At 50.4% G+C, this 14,854-nt stretch overlaps 1 protein-coding gene across 2 annotated transcripts in view; it reads right to left on the bottom strand.

Annotated features, from left to right (window-relative positions):
- The window catches only part of ARHGAP39 (Rho GTPase activating protein 39), a 103,084-nt gene that overhangs the window by 30,810 nt on the left and 57,420 nt on the right, over window positions 1-14,854 (bottom strand). For both annotated transcript variants that reach the window (XM_082303087.1, XM_082303088.1), the window contains exon 2: window positions 6,640-7,071. In XM_082303087.1, the coding sequence (XP_082159213.1) occupies window positions 6,640-7,071 (432 nt within the window). The remainder of the gene's footprint in view (window positions 1-6,639; window positions 7,072-14,854) is intronic.

The raw sequence follows: 14,854 nt of genomic DNA, 5'->3' as shown, positions 1-14,854 counted from the left end.
AAGGTGATTTTCCATTAGTAAAGGTGATTTTCCAATGAAAAAGGCGATTTTCTATTAATAAGGGTGATTTTCCAAAAAAAAGGTGATTTTCCATTAATCAAGATGATTTTATATTAATAAAATTGACTTTCCCTTAATAATTTTCCCTAAACCACGGATTACAAACCCTCCAGCACGGACACAAATTTATTCCTGGCAGCTTTATCTCGGGAACCTCTGCCAGTACGACAAAACCGAATGAATTTTTAAAAAAATCAATAAATCCAGGAGTTGGGTTTTTTCCCACCTGGAACAGGAAGTGGCACCATTCCACAGCTTTTCGAAAATCAGGGAAAGTGAGTGGCCTGAAATAGCTCAGCTCCATGGCAAAGCCAGGAATAGAAATGAAATCCTGGCTCCTAATCCTCGGCTCTAATCACAGCCCTGCAAGGCTTCATACTCTTAATTACAGCCCCTGCTTCCAATAAAACTTCAAAGATGGTTTTCTTTGGAGTTATGTAACCGGAATTTCGGGGCCGGCCACCGACGCAAACGCTCGGAGGAATTAGGCAAATATCCGTCTAATCCGCGTTTCACAACGGGAAGTGGGGAATTCAAGGAAAGGATATTAAAAAGCGCCAGGAGCCAGAGCTTTGCCCCTGATTTCCAGCCGGGCTTGGAGCAAGAAATGCCGGATATGAGCATTTTTTTCTGGGAAATATTTGAGGATGGAATGAGGAAGGGGAGTTAAATCTTGTTTGGTTTATGCTGGGAATGTGTTTTCCGCTGGTTATCCCCAAATATCCGTGTGTGTCCTCGGACGGTTCATCCGCCAAGAGCTTCTTGACCTCAATAAACTCAAGGATCACAGTGAGGAACTGAATTTAAGGAAGGAGCTCCTGGCAGCTGTTGAGCCTGGAAAATGGATTCAAAGATCTTGGAAGTCTTTTCCAACCTTAACAATTCCATGCAAAACTCACCCGGATGGGTGGGATGAGACCTGGCACCTGTTGGAGCACCCCCAGTATTGGGAAAAGGGGAAGGAGGTTGAAGCTGAAGGAATTGTTGAATAGGAAAATCTCCCATGGGGGAAATCAAGTCTTTGGATAAATCTGGGAATGCTGGGAGATCCTATCAAAGACATCCATCATGCTCCGGCAATGCCCCATCCCTGGAAGTGTCCAAGGCCAGGTTGGATGGGGTTTGGAGCAACCCAAATCATTGGAAGGGACCTCAAAGACCACGGAATTCCGACTCCTCTGCCATGGACAGGGATATCCGAAGTCACTCGGAGCACGAGCTGGATTTTTGCCGTGAAATGGGTGGGAGTAAGTCAAAACCTGGGATAAAACACTAAAAAAACCCCATTGGAAGACTGAATTTGGGAGCCTTCCCAACATCCTGCCTCATGGTTTGGGAAATTGAGGATCTCATGGAACCAGGGGAAGAGTCTGAAGCTGGGAAATTTCCTGATGATCCTTAAATTTAAAAAAATCTTCAGGACAACTCAGCTGGGATGGATTCAGCTCCTTGCCATGGATTCCAGAAGGGTGGAAAGAGGAGATAATTCCATGTCCTGAGTACAGGAATCCTTGGATTGTGCAAGGTGTGTCCAACAGAGGTGAAAATGGGAAGGGAAAGAGCAAAGCAAACAAAGACTGGAATGGAATTCCCGAAGAAGCTGTCTTTGCTCCATCCTTGGAAGTATCCAAGGCCAGGTTGGATGGAGCTTGGAGCAACCTGGGATTTTGTGGAAGTTGTCCCAGGGGGATTGAACTGGAAAAAAGCAGGGATGAGGCTGTTCTGCCACAGGCAGCAAATAAAAGGGAGAAAAAAAGTCTGAGTTTCAAGAATTCCAACAATTTCCTCCAACATTCCCTTCCCTGGGGAGCCTGCTCCAAGGGCAGGAAGAGCCTGTGGTGGTTTTCCCGGCCACCGGAGCCAGGGAGACGTTGGTGCCGGGACCTCCTGCTCTGCCTATCCACCCTGTGGATAAAACATCGGGAAGAGAAGGATTTGCAGTGGAATGCCGTGGGCTGGGAATGGGATGAGGTTCCCACAACACCGGGAATTGGCAAGATGGAGAAATTCCTCTTTGTCTTTAAGGGATGGAATGGATGATGCAGTTTTTAGGGTTGATCCAGATCCATATGGAAGTTTCAACAGGATCAACAGTTCCAGGCTTTAAAAACTTCCTTTTTGTTTTTTTTCCTCCCATAGTGGAGCAAAAACTTCATCAAATCATGGAAATTTCATGGAAGAACTTCATCAAATGATCAAACCCATGGTTTGGGTTGGAAGGGAAAATCCCATCCGCTTCCAACCTCTGCCATGGGCAGGGACAGCTCCCACTATCCCAGGCTGCTCCAACCTGACTTGGGACACTTCCAGGGATGGGGCAGCCACAGTTTCTCTGGGAATTCCATTCCAGTCCCTCACCACCCTCACAGCCAAGAATTCCTTCCCAATATCCCATCTATCCCTGCCCTCTGGCAGTGGGAAGCCATTCCCTGTGTCCTGTGCCTCCATCCCTTGTCCCAAGTCCCTCTCCAGCTCTCCTGGAGCCCCTTTAGGCACTGGAAGGGGCTCTGAGGTCTTCCTGGAGCCTTTCCTTCTCCAGGCTGGACATTCCCAGCTCTTTCCTCACACTGGGAGACGTCACCCACCTGGGAAAATCCAACATTTGGGTGAAGAAACACCTGGAATTCCAAGGCTTAAGCTCCTCCTGGATGCATGACGTTGGGCAGAAAGGCCTTGAGGATCTACTCCACACCACAGCCCTTCCGTGCGGTTTTCCGGAGCAAGTCCTGGGTTTCTCTTCCCACCGGAGGCTCGTCTTGGAAGGAAGGCTGGGAATCCCTGCAGGGACCTGGAAAACCCTCGGGCAGCAGATGCTGCGGAGATTTATGTCATTGATCCACCTGTTTTCCAAACCTGGGCACGGCAGGTTCTTCCCAGCGCCTTCTGGGAAAGGAAATAAATGGAGAAAATTCCAAGGAAAAATTGTGGGACGCTCAAAACCGGGATATTTCAGAGGTTTGAGTCATCTCTTATTCCACAATGCTGCTTTTTGGGGATCTTTTGGAGTCAGGAAACGGCTGCTGCTTGCAGGTGGGATTTGATCCCAGAGAGCTCCAGCGGACGTATTCCAAGGATTGGATTTTAAGGGAATCCTCCTTGGATATTCCAGCTCAGCCACACTTCATCCAGGAAGATTTAAATGCTGAATTTTATCTTCTCTGATATCCTGGTGCCTTTGGAATCGGGATGTGCAAAAAAAAAGTGGGAATTCTGAGGAATAACTTGGGCACAATTTCCCAGCAGATGGGATTTGGGTAAAGACCCATCATATTCCGAGATTCTTGTGTTTTGGTCCAAAGAAAATTCTCCTGATGGTCAAAGATCCACTTCCTTGTCCTTCAAGCTTCCACTTGGAAGTCCTCCTTGGAAAAGCAGCAGCAGAGCTGAGTTTTCCATGGAAAAGGCTTCTCTCTCCCTGCCTGACACCTTCTCCAAGGATTTCAAGCCCTGCACGGACCAATAACCTCAGACACTTCCTGACAGCGTGGAAAATCCCAGTGACCTGACAGAAAATCCGACTGATGTTCCCGCTCCGAGATTTCACGGCTGTCAAGTCACGCTCCAGAGAAAAGCCACTATTTTAAGACAAGCATGGAAAACTCCAGGGGAAGGCTGGAAAATCCCTCTGGGAAGACCACCAGGACAAAGCTGCTGTTGAGATCCCAGGGTTGATTCCTGAGCTGGATCCGGCTGCTAATTAGAACAAATCCCACCTCACCATGGAAGTGTGAGGTGATTCCGGCGGGATCCAGGTGCTTGGCAACAGCAAATTCCCATGGATTCCAAGGGCTGACACATCCCTGACCTGCACGGGTGGGATGGAACATGCCCATGGATGTGAGGAATGGATTGGGAGCAGCCTCCAGCATCTCCAACCAAACCTGGAGACGCTCTGGTTCCTAAATCCTAAATTTTAAGGGAAGCTCCGGGTGTGAATTCCAATAAAAACTTTCCCACTTATCCCACATTCCCTTTTCTGATCAGACGAGCTGAGCTTATCCAGAAATCTTTAAATAAGACTTCATGAGATGAAACTTGGACTGGGAGGTTCCACCTGGAAACCTCTGGAGCTCCTTTCCAGCTGCAGATCTTCTGTGAGAAATGCAACCAAGATCTGGGAAAACACTCATGGAATCATGGAATGGTTTGGCTTGGAAGGGACCTTCACGATCATCCAGTTCCAGCCCTTTCCATGGGCAGACACACCTTCCACTATCCCAGGTTGCTCCAAGTCCCATCCAACCTGGCCTTGGACACTCCCAGGATGGGGAAAATGAGGGAATGGGATTTTTTTCCAGCCAGGATATGAGGATCAAGAGTGGGATGCAGCCATGGTTTAGCTGAGCCCTGTCACCTCCAGGGATGAAGGTGGAAATTCCAGTCAGCAGGAATTTCTGCTCCCTCTAGTGGCATCCAAATTTTTACAATTTTAATTTAATTTTTAAAGCTCCAAGACCTGGGATCCGCTCAATCCAAATCCTTGGAAAGATCAAGACCTGCAATTCCTGGAGATTCAAGGACACGCAATCGTCCATCAGCCAAACCCAGCCCAGGGCTGAATTCCTTTTTTCCTCCAGCAGATTTCCAGGGATTAAACCTTTCTATTGGAGAGTCCAGCCCTCCTCCCACCTGATCCAGCGGCTTTGCATCCCATAATACACCTGCCAGGCCCAAGCACTGGGAACGGGGAATGTGTGGGTGGAGGACATGAAGGATTAAATCACCTGCAGTGTCCATGCTGGATCCGATGGGGGAATCGGATCTGATGTGGGAATTTCCCCAGGGAGCTGCTGATCCCACCTTGGGAATGATCCTTCCCCCAGGGAGCTGCTGATCCCGCCCCTGTTCCTGCAGCAAATCCCAGGGAGGTTAAAATCCATCCCTTGATCCCTGTTAACCCCTCACGCTGCTTCGGGAATGGGATCCTGCTCCATCAACATGTGCCGGGCTCATCCCACAGTGTGGGCAGCAAAAAAGGTGGGAATTCTGCCCCTCTGCCCCACTCAGGTGAGACCCCACCTGGAATTCTGCCTCCAGCTCTGGGGTCCAACAGCAGAATGATGTGGAGCTGCTGGAGTGAGTCCAGAGGAGGCCATGGAGATGCTCCAAGGGCTGGAGCCCCTCTGCTCTGGAGCCAGGCTGGGAGAGCTGGGAATGTCAAGCCTGGAGAAGGGAAGGATCCAGGGAGACTTCAGAGCCCCTTCCAGGGCCTAAAGGGGCTCCAGGAGAGCTGGAGAGGGACTTGGGATAAGGGATGGAGGGACGGGACCCAGGGAATGGCTTCCCACTGCCAGAGGGCAGGATTGGATGGGATATTGGGAAGGAATTCCTCCCTTGTGAGGGTGGTGGGGCACTGGAATGGAATTCCCAGAGAAGCTGTGGCTGCTCCATCCCTGGAAGTGTCCAAGGCCAGGTTGGACGGGGCTTGGAGCAGCCTGGGATATGGGAAGTTGTCCCTTTGTCAGGGAGGTGGAATTCCATCACCTCTAAGGCCCCTTCCAACCCAAACCATTCCATAACTCCGTGATTCCATGACTCTGTGTTTCCACGTCTGCCTGCAGTGAACAACCCCAAACCCATCTCCCTCCCCCAGATCCCCCTGCCCCACAAGGACACCCCATTCCCAGGCTCAGAGATTCCATCAGAGCCTCTTCCAGGACCTTGGGAAGGTGGCACCTCCCTCAACGTGCATAGCCGAGGCCGCCTCTGATGTCCCACATGAAAGCACTTGCTGAGCTGGCTATTCCTGTTCCCATCCAGCCGCAGTTTCTGGGTGCCAGGCGTCGGGAGCAGGAGTTGGGAACAGGAATTCCACCCCTGCTTGGTCTCCTCAACCTGGCTGGGTCCTTAACGTGGTCAAAGGCATCAATTAAGAGAAGACAAATCCATTAATTAATGACCTGCCTCAGGTTGCCCAGAAAAGCTGTGGCTGCCTCATCCCTGGAATTGTTCCAAGTCAGGTTGGAGCAACCTGGGATAGTGGGAGGTGTTCCCATCCGAAAAACATGGATTTTAAGGCTCCTTCCAACTCAAACCATTCCATGATTCTGTGATTTGCAGCTTTCAACTCATAAAAGATGAAACAACGACAGAGCAGCAACACAAATGTCTCCAAACATTGTCCGTGGACCTTGGGAATTGAGCACTGACTCCCTCCTCCTTCCCGAGGGAAATTATCCCTGCCAGGAGCTCCCCAGGCCTGTGGCTTGAATCATCCCGACTCCTTAGGGAGATCTTATCCAGGGAAATCATTTAAAACCACACCGGGCTCTAAACCCGGATTTCCAATCCTAAAAATGAATTTCAGAGGCCAAGAGATGATTCCTTGAAGGATCCTTTCTGCAGGGAACATCTAAATTGTCCCTAAGGTGGAAAAACACCTTCTCCCGATGTTTTTCCCTCTTTCTCCTTGTTTTGTGGAGGATTCAACTGGGTGAACACCCACGAAGAGTCGAGCTGGAGGAACGATCCATAAAACGTCTTTGCCCAAGACCTGCAGGATGAGGAGCTCTGCTCTTTTCTCCCGGAGACCACCAAGATTGGGAATTCCCAATTTTATCCCACCCATCCCACCTTTACCTTTCCGTTTCCTCCTTCACCACGGAATACTGGCTGGACTGACGGCTCGACCGCTGCTCCTGCACCTTCTCATTGCCCTCCAGCTCCTGCTCCAGGGACGAGCTGGTGCTTCCTTCCCTGCTGACATTGCTGCTCCTCCCGGGGCTGTTTTCCGTGGAAGCCCGCGGCGACTCCGTGTTCTGCTTCAGGGTCTGCAGCTTGGCCAGGGGGATGATGTCGCAGTTCTGGGGACGGTGCCACACCGTCCTCTGCGTGGTGGCATTGTAGTAGTAGAAGCGGGAGGTATTGGGGTCGAAGAGCTCCCACCACTGGTTCTCATTGGTGCGTTTGATCCGCACCCCGGCGGGGGGGTCCCACACGCACTCCCCCGTGATGAGGTTGGCGTACATGCGCTCCCGGGTCCGAGGCTCGATGATTTCCACCCATTCCAGCCTGGAAAAGGACAAGGAGAGAAGGGAAATGTCAACCGAGTGATCTCTGAAGGTCACCCAAACCATCTGATGATTCCGTGATTTGATGTGAGCGCAGGGCGGAGAAGAGCAACAACTCTTCCTTCCAACCCCACTGAGTCTCTCAGCTCCAAGGCTCGATGATTCCCACCCATTCCAGCCTAGAAAAGCACAAGGAGTGAAGGGAAACTTCTACCAAGATCCCTTCCAACCCTAACCATCCAATGGCTGCACGACTCGGCGCTCACAGTGAGCACGGGATGAAGAGCAACAACTCTTCCTTCCACCCCCACTGAGTCTCCCAGCTCCGAGGCTTGATGATTCCCACCCATTCCAGCCTGGAAAAGAACAAGGACAGACAGGAAACTTCAACCAAGGTCCCTCCCAACCCCAAGTCACCCCATGATTCCACGATTTGACACAAATGCAGGATGGAGAAGAGCGACTTCACAACTCTTCCCTCCCATTGAGCCTCCCAGGTCCAAGACTCGATGATTCCCACCCATTCCAGCCTAGAAAAGCACAAGGAGTGAAGGGAAACTTCTACCAAGATCCCTTCCAACCCCAACCATCCAATGGCTGCACGACTCAGCACTCACAGTGAGCACAGGATGAAGAGCAACAACTCTTCCTTTCACCCCCATTGAGTCTCCCAGGTCTGAGACTCGATGATTCCCACCCATTCCAGCCTAGAAAAGAACAAGGAGTGAGGGGAAGCATAAACCAAGGTCCCTTCCAATCCCAGCTATCCAACGGTCCCGCAACTCGGCACTCGCAGTGAGCACGGGATGAAGAGTGACCTCACCACTCTTCCTTCCACCCCCATCGAGTCCCACAGAATTATTTACACAAACCAGAGAATTCCCAAAGGGCTTCCAACCAATCCCTGATTTTCGGCTCCCAGGGAAAATCCAGTAAGTCTGCAAAGTACATGCCCGGCTTGGACCCCCTCAGTGTCCACCTGGAATCACGGCTTCCACCCTGAGCCCTCCACAGCTGAACCCCCTGAGGGTCCAGACCCGGGGATCAAAGCACATTCTGTGAGGGAATGGGAAGGACTGGATGGACTGGAAACACCAACCTGGAGATGAACTTCTTTTGCACGACCACCCCGCAGCCTGGCGCTGCCGCCCAGACCACCAAAACCGGCAGCATTTCCCACAAAAACTCCAAAATGATGGATTCGACCTCCCCCAGTCCAGCTGGAGCAGCGCTGCTCCCCGGCACAGATCCCGAAGCTCCTTCCCTCTGTCCTGATTTCAACACCGGGAAAAGGCGTCAGCTCTGTGGGACCCACCTCCGGCATCATCCCAAAACCACTGGCCCCAAAACACCTGGGCTGGGTGGCAACCACGGGTGGCACCAACACCGAAACCTGATGGTGGCGGGGATGGAGATGGTGAGGATGGAACAGGCCCAACCATGTCCTGGGCTCCACGGGAAGGAATGGAATGGAATGGAATGGAATGGAATGGAATGGAATGGGAGGGAATCATGGAATGGAATTGAGTGGAATAGTCCCATGGGCAGGGACAACTTCCCCTATCCCAGGGTGCTCCAAGCCCCATCCAACCTGGCCTTGGACATTTCCAGGGATGGGGGAGCCACAGATTCTTTGGGAATTCCATTCCAGTGCCCCTTACCACCCTCAGAGGGAGGTATTCCTTCCCAATATCCCATCTATCCCTGCCCTCTGGCAGTGGGAAGCCATTCCCTGGGTCCTGTCCCTCCATCCCTTGTCCCAAGTCCCTCTCCACCTCTCCTGGAGCCCCTTTAGGCCCTGGAAGGGGCTCTGAGCTCTCCCTGGATCCTTCCCTTCTCCAGGCTGGACATTCCCAGCTCTCCCAGCCTAGCTCCATGGCTGAGGGGCTCCAGCCCTTGGAGCAGCTCCATGGCTTCCTCTGGATCTGCTCCAGCAGCTCCACGTCCTTCTGCTGTTGGACCTCAGAGCTGGAAGCAGAATTCCAGGTGGGGTCTCACCTGAGTGGGGCAGAGGGGCAGAATTCCCACCTTTCTTGCTTCCCACACTGTGGGATGAGCCTGGGATATGTGGAATTTCCAGGACCAGAGCACATGGACAGGTCATGTGAAGCTTCTCACCCACCAACACTCCCAGTTCCATCTCCCCAGCACTGCTCTCCATCCTTTCCCCCCATTCATGTTTTCCTGGAATTGCCCTGACCCATGTTACTCAGAACCACAACAAAAGAGGTTTTTGGGATCATCCAGCAGCAACGGGAGCTTAGAAATTCCAAACAGGATTAAAAAAAGCCATAATCCCAAGGAACAGAGAATTCCACTGATTTTTCAGACTACCCCAAACACTGCACTTGTCGCCTCTGGATCATCCAGAGGACACCTGAGACATTCCGGGATCCGCTTCCTTATTCAAATTCCTCAGGTTTTTTTTGCGTGGGCTTATGTAAAAAAATCGAAGGAATTAAATAAAGTTATTTGGGATTTATCCTTGTCTGCATTTACAAGGCTCTTAAGGAATGTCTAGAAATAGATAAGAAGGAATAAAAAGCTAAGCGAGGCTTATGAAGGAAGGTGCCACTTAAACCTGACACATCCAGGGAATCAGACAATGATGAATCACATGGATTGCATCTTGACACCTTTTCCTGGGAATGAATCCCTGGAGGCTCTTCAGAAATGCCCAATTTGCAAGAAAAATAGTCCCTGGAGAGGGGTCCCAGGTGTCAGCCTGGCCCTGAGCCCTCAGCTGATCCAGCTCATTTTCCAACTGGATTTAAACCTCAGGATCGAGAAAAGAGTGGGATTTTCAGGTTGTGGGTTCCCAGATCGGTTCGAAACCCCCTAAAGGATGAAAATGTGTCCAACTCCTCTGGGAAAAGAGAGGAAAATCCGTAATTAAGCTTTTCCCTGCAGAACAGAGATTAAAAGCAGTTGGAGAAGAGTCTATCCTAAATCACGGCTTGACTCATTCTGCAAAACTCGGACCCAATCCAGCAGGGAACTGCAACTGGAAGCCACTTCCAGCTTTGGAGAATTGGATCATCAACGGGATTGGCCAAAGAACCGGCCAAGGTGGCCGACGGCACCTGGTTTATCCCAGCCCAGGGAAGGTTTGGAATTCCCAGGATATTGAGGGACTGGGGCGTGTTCAGGAAAGGCAATGGGATGATCTTGAAGGTACCTTCCAACCTAAAGCGTTTCCTGTTTTTTATGAGGCAATTCAAATTCCCAGTTCTCAGCAAGGTTTTGGAGACCTTGGAAGCGGCTCCACAGCACTTGGGGTGCTCTGCTCCCCAAATCTCCCACTCCCAGGTGATCCCTTTGGATTCCCAAACCAAAATATCCAAGAGATCCAAGAACCAAACATGTCCAAGAACCCAAATCCCCCCATTAGAGCCCAATCCCCCAAAAACGATGATTCCCATCTTGACTGCCATCTTGATTCCCATCTTATTTCCAATCTTATTTCCATGCTTAAAATTAATTAAAACCCCTCCAAACTTCATAAAAATTTAAACTAATAATGGAATTATTAAATGAGTTGGGGTGAAAGGAGCTTTTAAAGCTCATCTGTTCCAACCCCTGCCTGTTATTTTATTTATTACTAATTAACATTAATGATTACACCCTTTATTTTATTCACTATCCCCACTATTTATTATCCACTTCATTATTATTATTATTATTATTATTATTACTACTTTACTTGGTACACCCTTTATTTTATTTATTACTGATTTTTCAGGGATATTTAACTTAAAATATTATTTTAGCCTCTGGAAAAAAACACAATTCCTTAATGCCAGACCTTGGAAAACCCGGGCTGATGAAGGCGGAACCGAATCCCTGAGTGTCAGCAATAAACCAGGGAATATCAAAGTCTTCGGGAGCTGGGGCGTTTTTCTGCACCGGTAATTCCATTTTTAGGGAAGCACTTTATTAACCTGAAAGGTGGAATTGTTCTTGGTCGTTCCTGATGGATGCAGCAGGGAAAAAAATCAGGGCAGGCACGCAAAGGAGCAGCTGGAGCTGCTGGAAAAGCTTGGAGTGGGATAAAGTTAAGGAAAAATACTCCAGCTTTTCCCACTGAGGAGGAGTCACCTGCTCAGGGCGCAGCTGGAGAGGTGTTAAATGGGAAAAAAAAATCATGGAATGAGGGCTGGGTGAGGGGTGGATCCTCAGCCAGTCCATGGAGAACGGGAAAAGAGCTCTGGTGGTTTCACTGTTTGCTCCGGAAAAGCCGAGCCATGGAATCGCTGTGGTCCCATCCCTTGCTGTGGAATTTTGGGAAGTTGAGTGTTCTTTCCCCAAAATTCCAAGGCAAATCTGTGGTAGCTTGACTCCAGGTGTCCTCTGTCCACCACGCCACTGGTGATGATCATGGAAAAACATGGAATGGTTTGGGTGGGAAGGAACCTTTGAGGGTCATCCCACTCCACGGGCAGGGACAGCTCCCACTATCCCAGGCTGCTCCAACCTGGCCTGGGACACTTTCAGGGATGGGGCAGCCACAGCTTCTCTGGGAATTCCATTCCAGCCCCTCACCACCCTCACAGCCAAGAATTCTTTCCCAATATCCCATCCATCCCTGCCCTCTGGCAGTGGGAAGCCATTCCCTGTGTCCTGTCCCTCCATCCCTTGTCCCAAGTCCCTCTCCAGCTCTCCTGGAGCCCCTTTAGGCCCTGGAAGGGGCTCTGAGGTCTCCCTGGATCCTTCCCTTCTCCAGGCTGGACATTCCCAGCTCTCCCAGCCTGGCTCCAAAGCAGAGGGGCTCCAGCCCTTGGAGCATCTCCATGGCCTCCTCTGGACTCACTCCAGCAGCTCCACATCCTTCTGCTGTTGGACCCCAGAGGTGGAGGCAGAATTCCAGGTGGGGTCTCACCTGAGTGGGGCAGAGGGGCAGAATTCCCCCTTTCCTGCTGCCCACAGCACAGAACACTGGGAATTTCTGGGATGTGACCACACCCCGCCAGGTCATATCCCATTTTTTACCAATCCCTCAGGACAGAAGGGAAATGTCAGGCAAAATCAGAGTTCTGGATTCATAACAACATAAACACCGGGAGCTGTGCATTTGTAAGGATCTGGAAAAGAATCCAGCACGGGACTCCTGCAGTGCTGCATTCCCAGCTGGAAACAGCTACTCCAGGAGAGCGGGAGAAATCCAAGCCCTCTGCTCCATCCTGACATGAATCCACAACAATTCCAGTGATGGAAAAGTGCTGGCAAGGCGGAGAGTGAACCCTAAAGCCACCTCAGGGAAAAATAAATTCCCTATCAAAGTGAATCCGTTGTTTCTCCTCATTCCTTTCCTGAAGAAAAAGAGGGAAAAATCCAGCTCCGGGAGGCAGGAGCCGTCGGATCCGGGTGTTAACGCGGTGCTGCTTTGACGGAGAAGGGATGTGACTCCCCGGGCAATGTCAGGGGAAGGTTCAAGGGCGGCCAGGGTGAAGAAGAGACGTCAGCAGGAATATTATGGGATGGCTGGGAGGATTTATGGGATGGCTGGGAGGATTATGGAATCCTGGAATGGTTTGGAAATGGCCTTAAAGATCATTCAGTTCCATGAGCAGGGACACCTTCCACCATCCCAGGGTGCTCCAAGCCCTGTCCAGCCTGGCTTTGGACACTTCCAGGGATCCAGGGGCAGCCACAGCTTCTCCAGGAATTCCATTCCAGCCCCTCACCACCCTCCCAGGGAAGAATTCCTTCTCCAATTCCAAACTAAACCTCTCCATTTTTAATTCCAAACCATTCCCCCTCATCCCTGTTCCTCCGATAACCTGAAGCCTCAGCTCCGGGCAAAGCTGATCCTGCTTGGACTTAATTTCTCTCTTTTTGGAGGATTCAGGAATTTAAAACAGCTCCTCCAACTTCTTCCCCTCAAGTCTCTGCTTGGAGCTGTTCCTTTCCAACCAAAATCCCAGGAATCGATGTGGAAATCTGATCCCACTTCTCTCTGATCCCAAAAAACGCTCACTCAGCCGTTTTTCCCCTTGGACTGCAGCGATCAATAAATTCCGAATCATTTGAGGTGCGGAACGCTCGGAAATTTAAACTCATCCTAATTCAGGTCAGCTCATGGAATTAATCCAGGTGCCACGAGTGACACCGAGGTGACACCGGGGGAGGGGTCAACTCTCAACTTGGCCAATTAACCTCAATGACACAAATTCCAGCTCCTTAAAACCCAGCTTAAATCCCAACACGATCCAGGTTGGACAAGGATTGGAGCGACCTGGTCCCGTGGAAGGTTGGACTCGATGACCTTTGAAAGTCCTTCCCAACCCAGCCCATTTGATGCTTCCATGATCCCACAAGACTCTAATGACCTTATTACCATGAAAGATCCAAAAAAACCCCTTATCCCACAAATCGCGGCCGGTTCCTCCAAAACATCAACACAAGGAGGTTTTTTTGGTCAGGAAAAGCTTTTCCAAAGGCTGATTCAACAAAAGAACCCCTGTCCTCTGGATGTTGATGATGATGAAGAGCTTTGTCCCTGCCTTGCTCAGCAGTTTTCCAGCTGGCGACCCTGGGAACAGGCGTTGGATCGATCCCTGAGCCATGAAATAAATCCATAAAGGACTGGGTGGAAATCTGGGAGCTGATCCAGCTCTGGATCTGTGCTGGGAATGCAGAGATGGGAGAAATTCCAAGGATGGAGATGTCAAGGTGCTTGAAAAGGGAAGGGGCATCATTAATTAAGGGAAAATCACCTTAATTAGAGCTGCTCCATCCCCTTGGGGCAGCCCCAGGTTCTCTGGGAATTCCATTCCAAGGTCTCACCACCCTCACAGGGCAGAATTCCTTCCCGATATCCCACCTAACGCTGCCCTCTGTCAGTCTGAAAAATTCCTGCTCCGGAATATATTTTGGGATCCAAATTCAGAGTGACCAAAGCCTTGGAAAGACATGAAGGAGAAGATGAAACTTGTGCCCCCAGGGTTGTCACTGCCAGCTTTTTTTTCTGGGAATAAAGTGAACAAAAGAGGCATTCTAGGAAGAAATGGAAGCCTGGAATTCTTTTTCTTCACATCCTTCGGTGGCTGAGTTCAGGGACTGGAAGAAATGAGGGAGAACCGGGGAACCCAAGCCACTCGTCTGGGAAAAGATGGGAATGATGGGAGAAGCCTGGGAATGATGATTCCCAGTTTAACACCATTGAACCGTTGAGTTTCAGGGATCCATGGAATGGTTTGGGTTGGAAGGGACCTTAAAGCCCATCTGGATGTGGGTAGTGACACCTTTCCCTATCCCAGGTTGCTCCAACCTGGCATTGGACACTTCCAGAGATGAGGCGGCCACAGCTTTTCTGGGAATTCCATTCCAGGACCTCACCTACCGTCACCTTAACCAAATTCCTTCCCAATATCCAACTGAATCTCCCCATTTTTCGTTTCAAATTCCCAACCTTGACATGAGCAGGTCCTTTCTCTTTCCACCACCATTCCAAGGACTTTGAGGGTCTTTTTTCCTGCTCCATGGGGGAAGGGGGAGGGAGTTGAAGGCATCTCAAGACCTTTTGTCCCACCCTGCACCATCCCAACCATTCCCTTTGCCATTGACGGCGATGACTGGAAAACCATCGGATATTTAATTGTCCGGAGGGAATTTAACAGCTAAAAATGACTGGTAGGACCCTGAAGATCATTTTTTTATCTACAGACCACCAGAGATCCAAATCTGGGATATTCCTGCTCATCCAGCTGCTCTGGAAGAGGTGGAATGTGGGGATAACACGGCCCGATGGATCCGATGGCGTCAGCTCTCAACTTCCTCCTTTG

Source organism: Coloeus monedula (genome assembly GCF_965178545.1).
Source record: "Coloeus monedula genome assembly, chromosome: 1".
NCBI classification, from domain to species: domain Eukaryota; kingdom Metazoa; phylum Chordata; class Aves; order Passeriformes; family Corvidae; genus Coloeus; species Coloeus monedula.
Note: the sequence above shows the minus strand (reverse complement) of the source record. Positions and strands in the feature narration are given on the sequence as shown.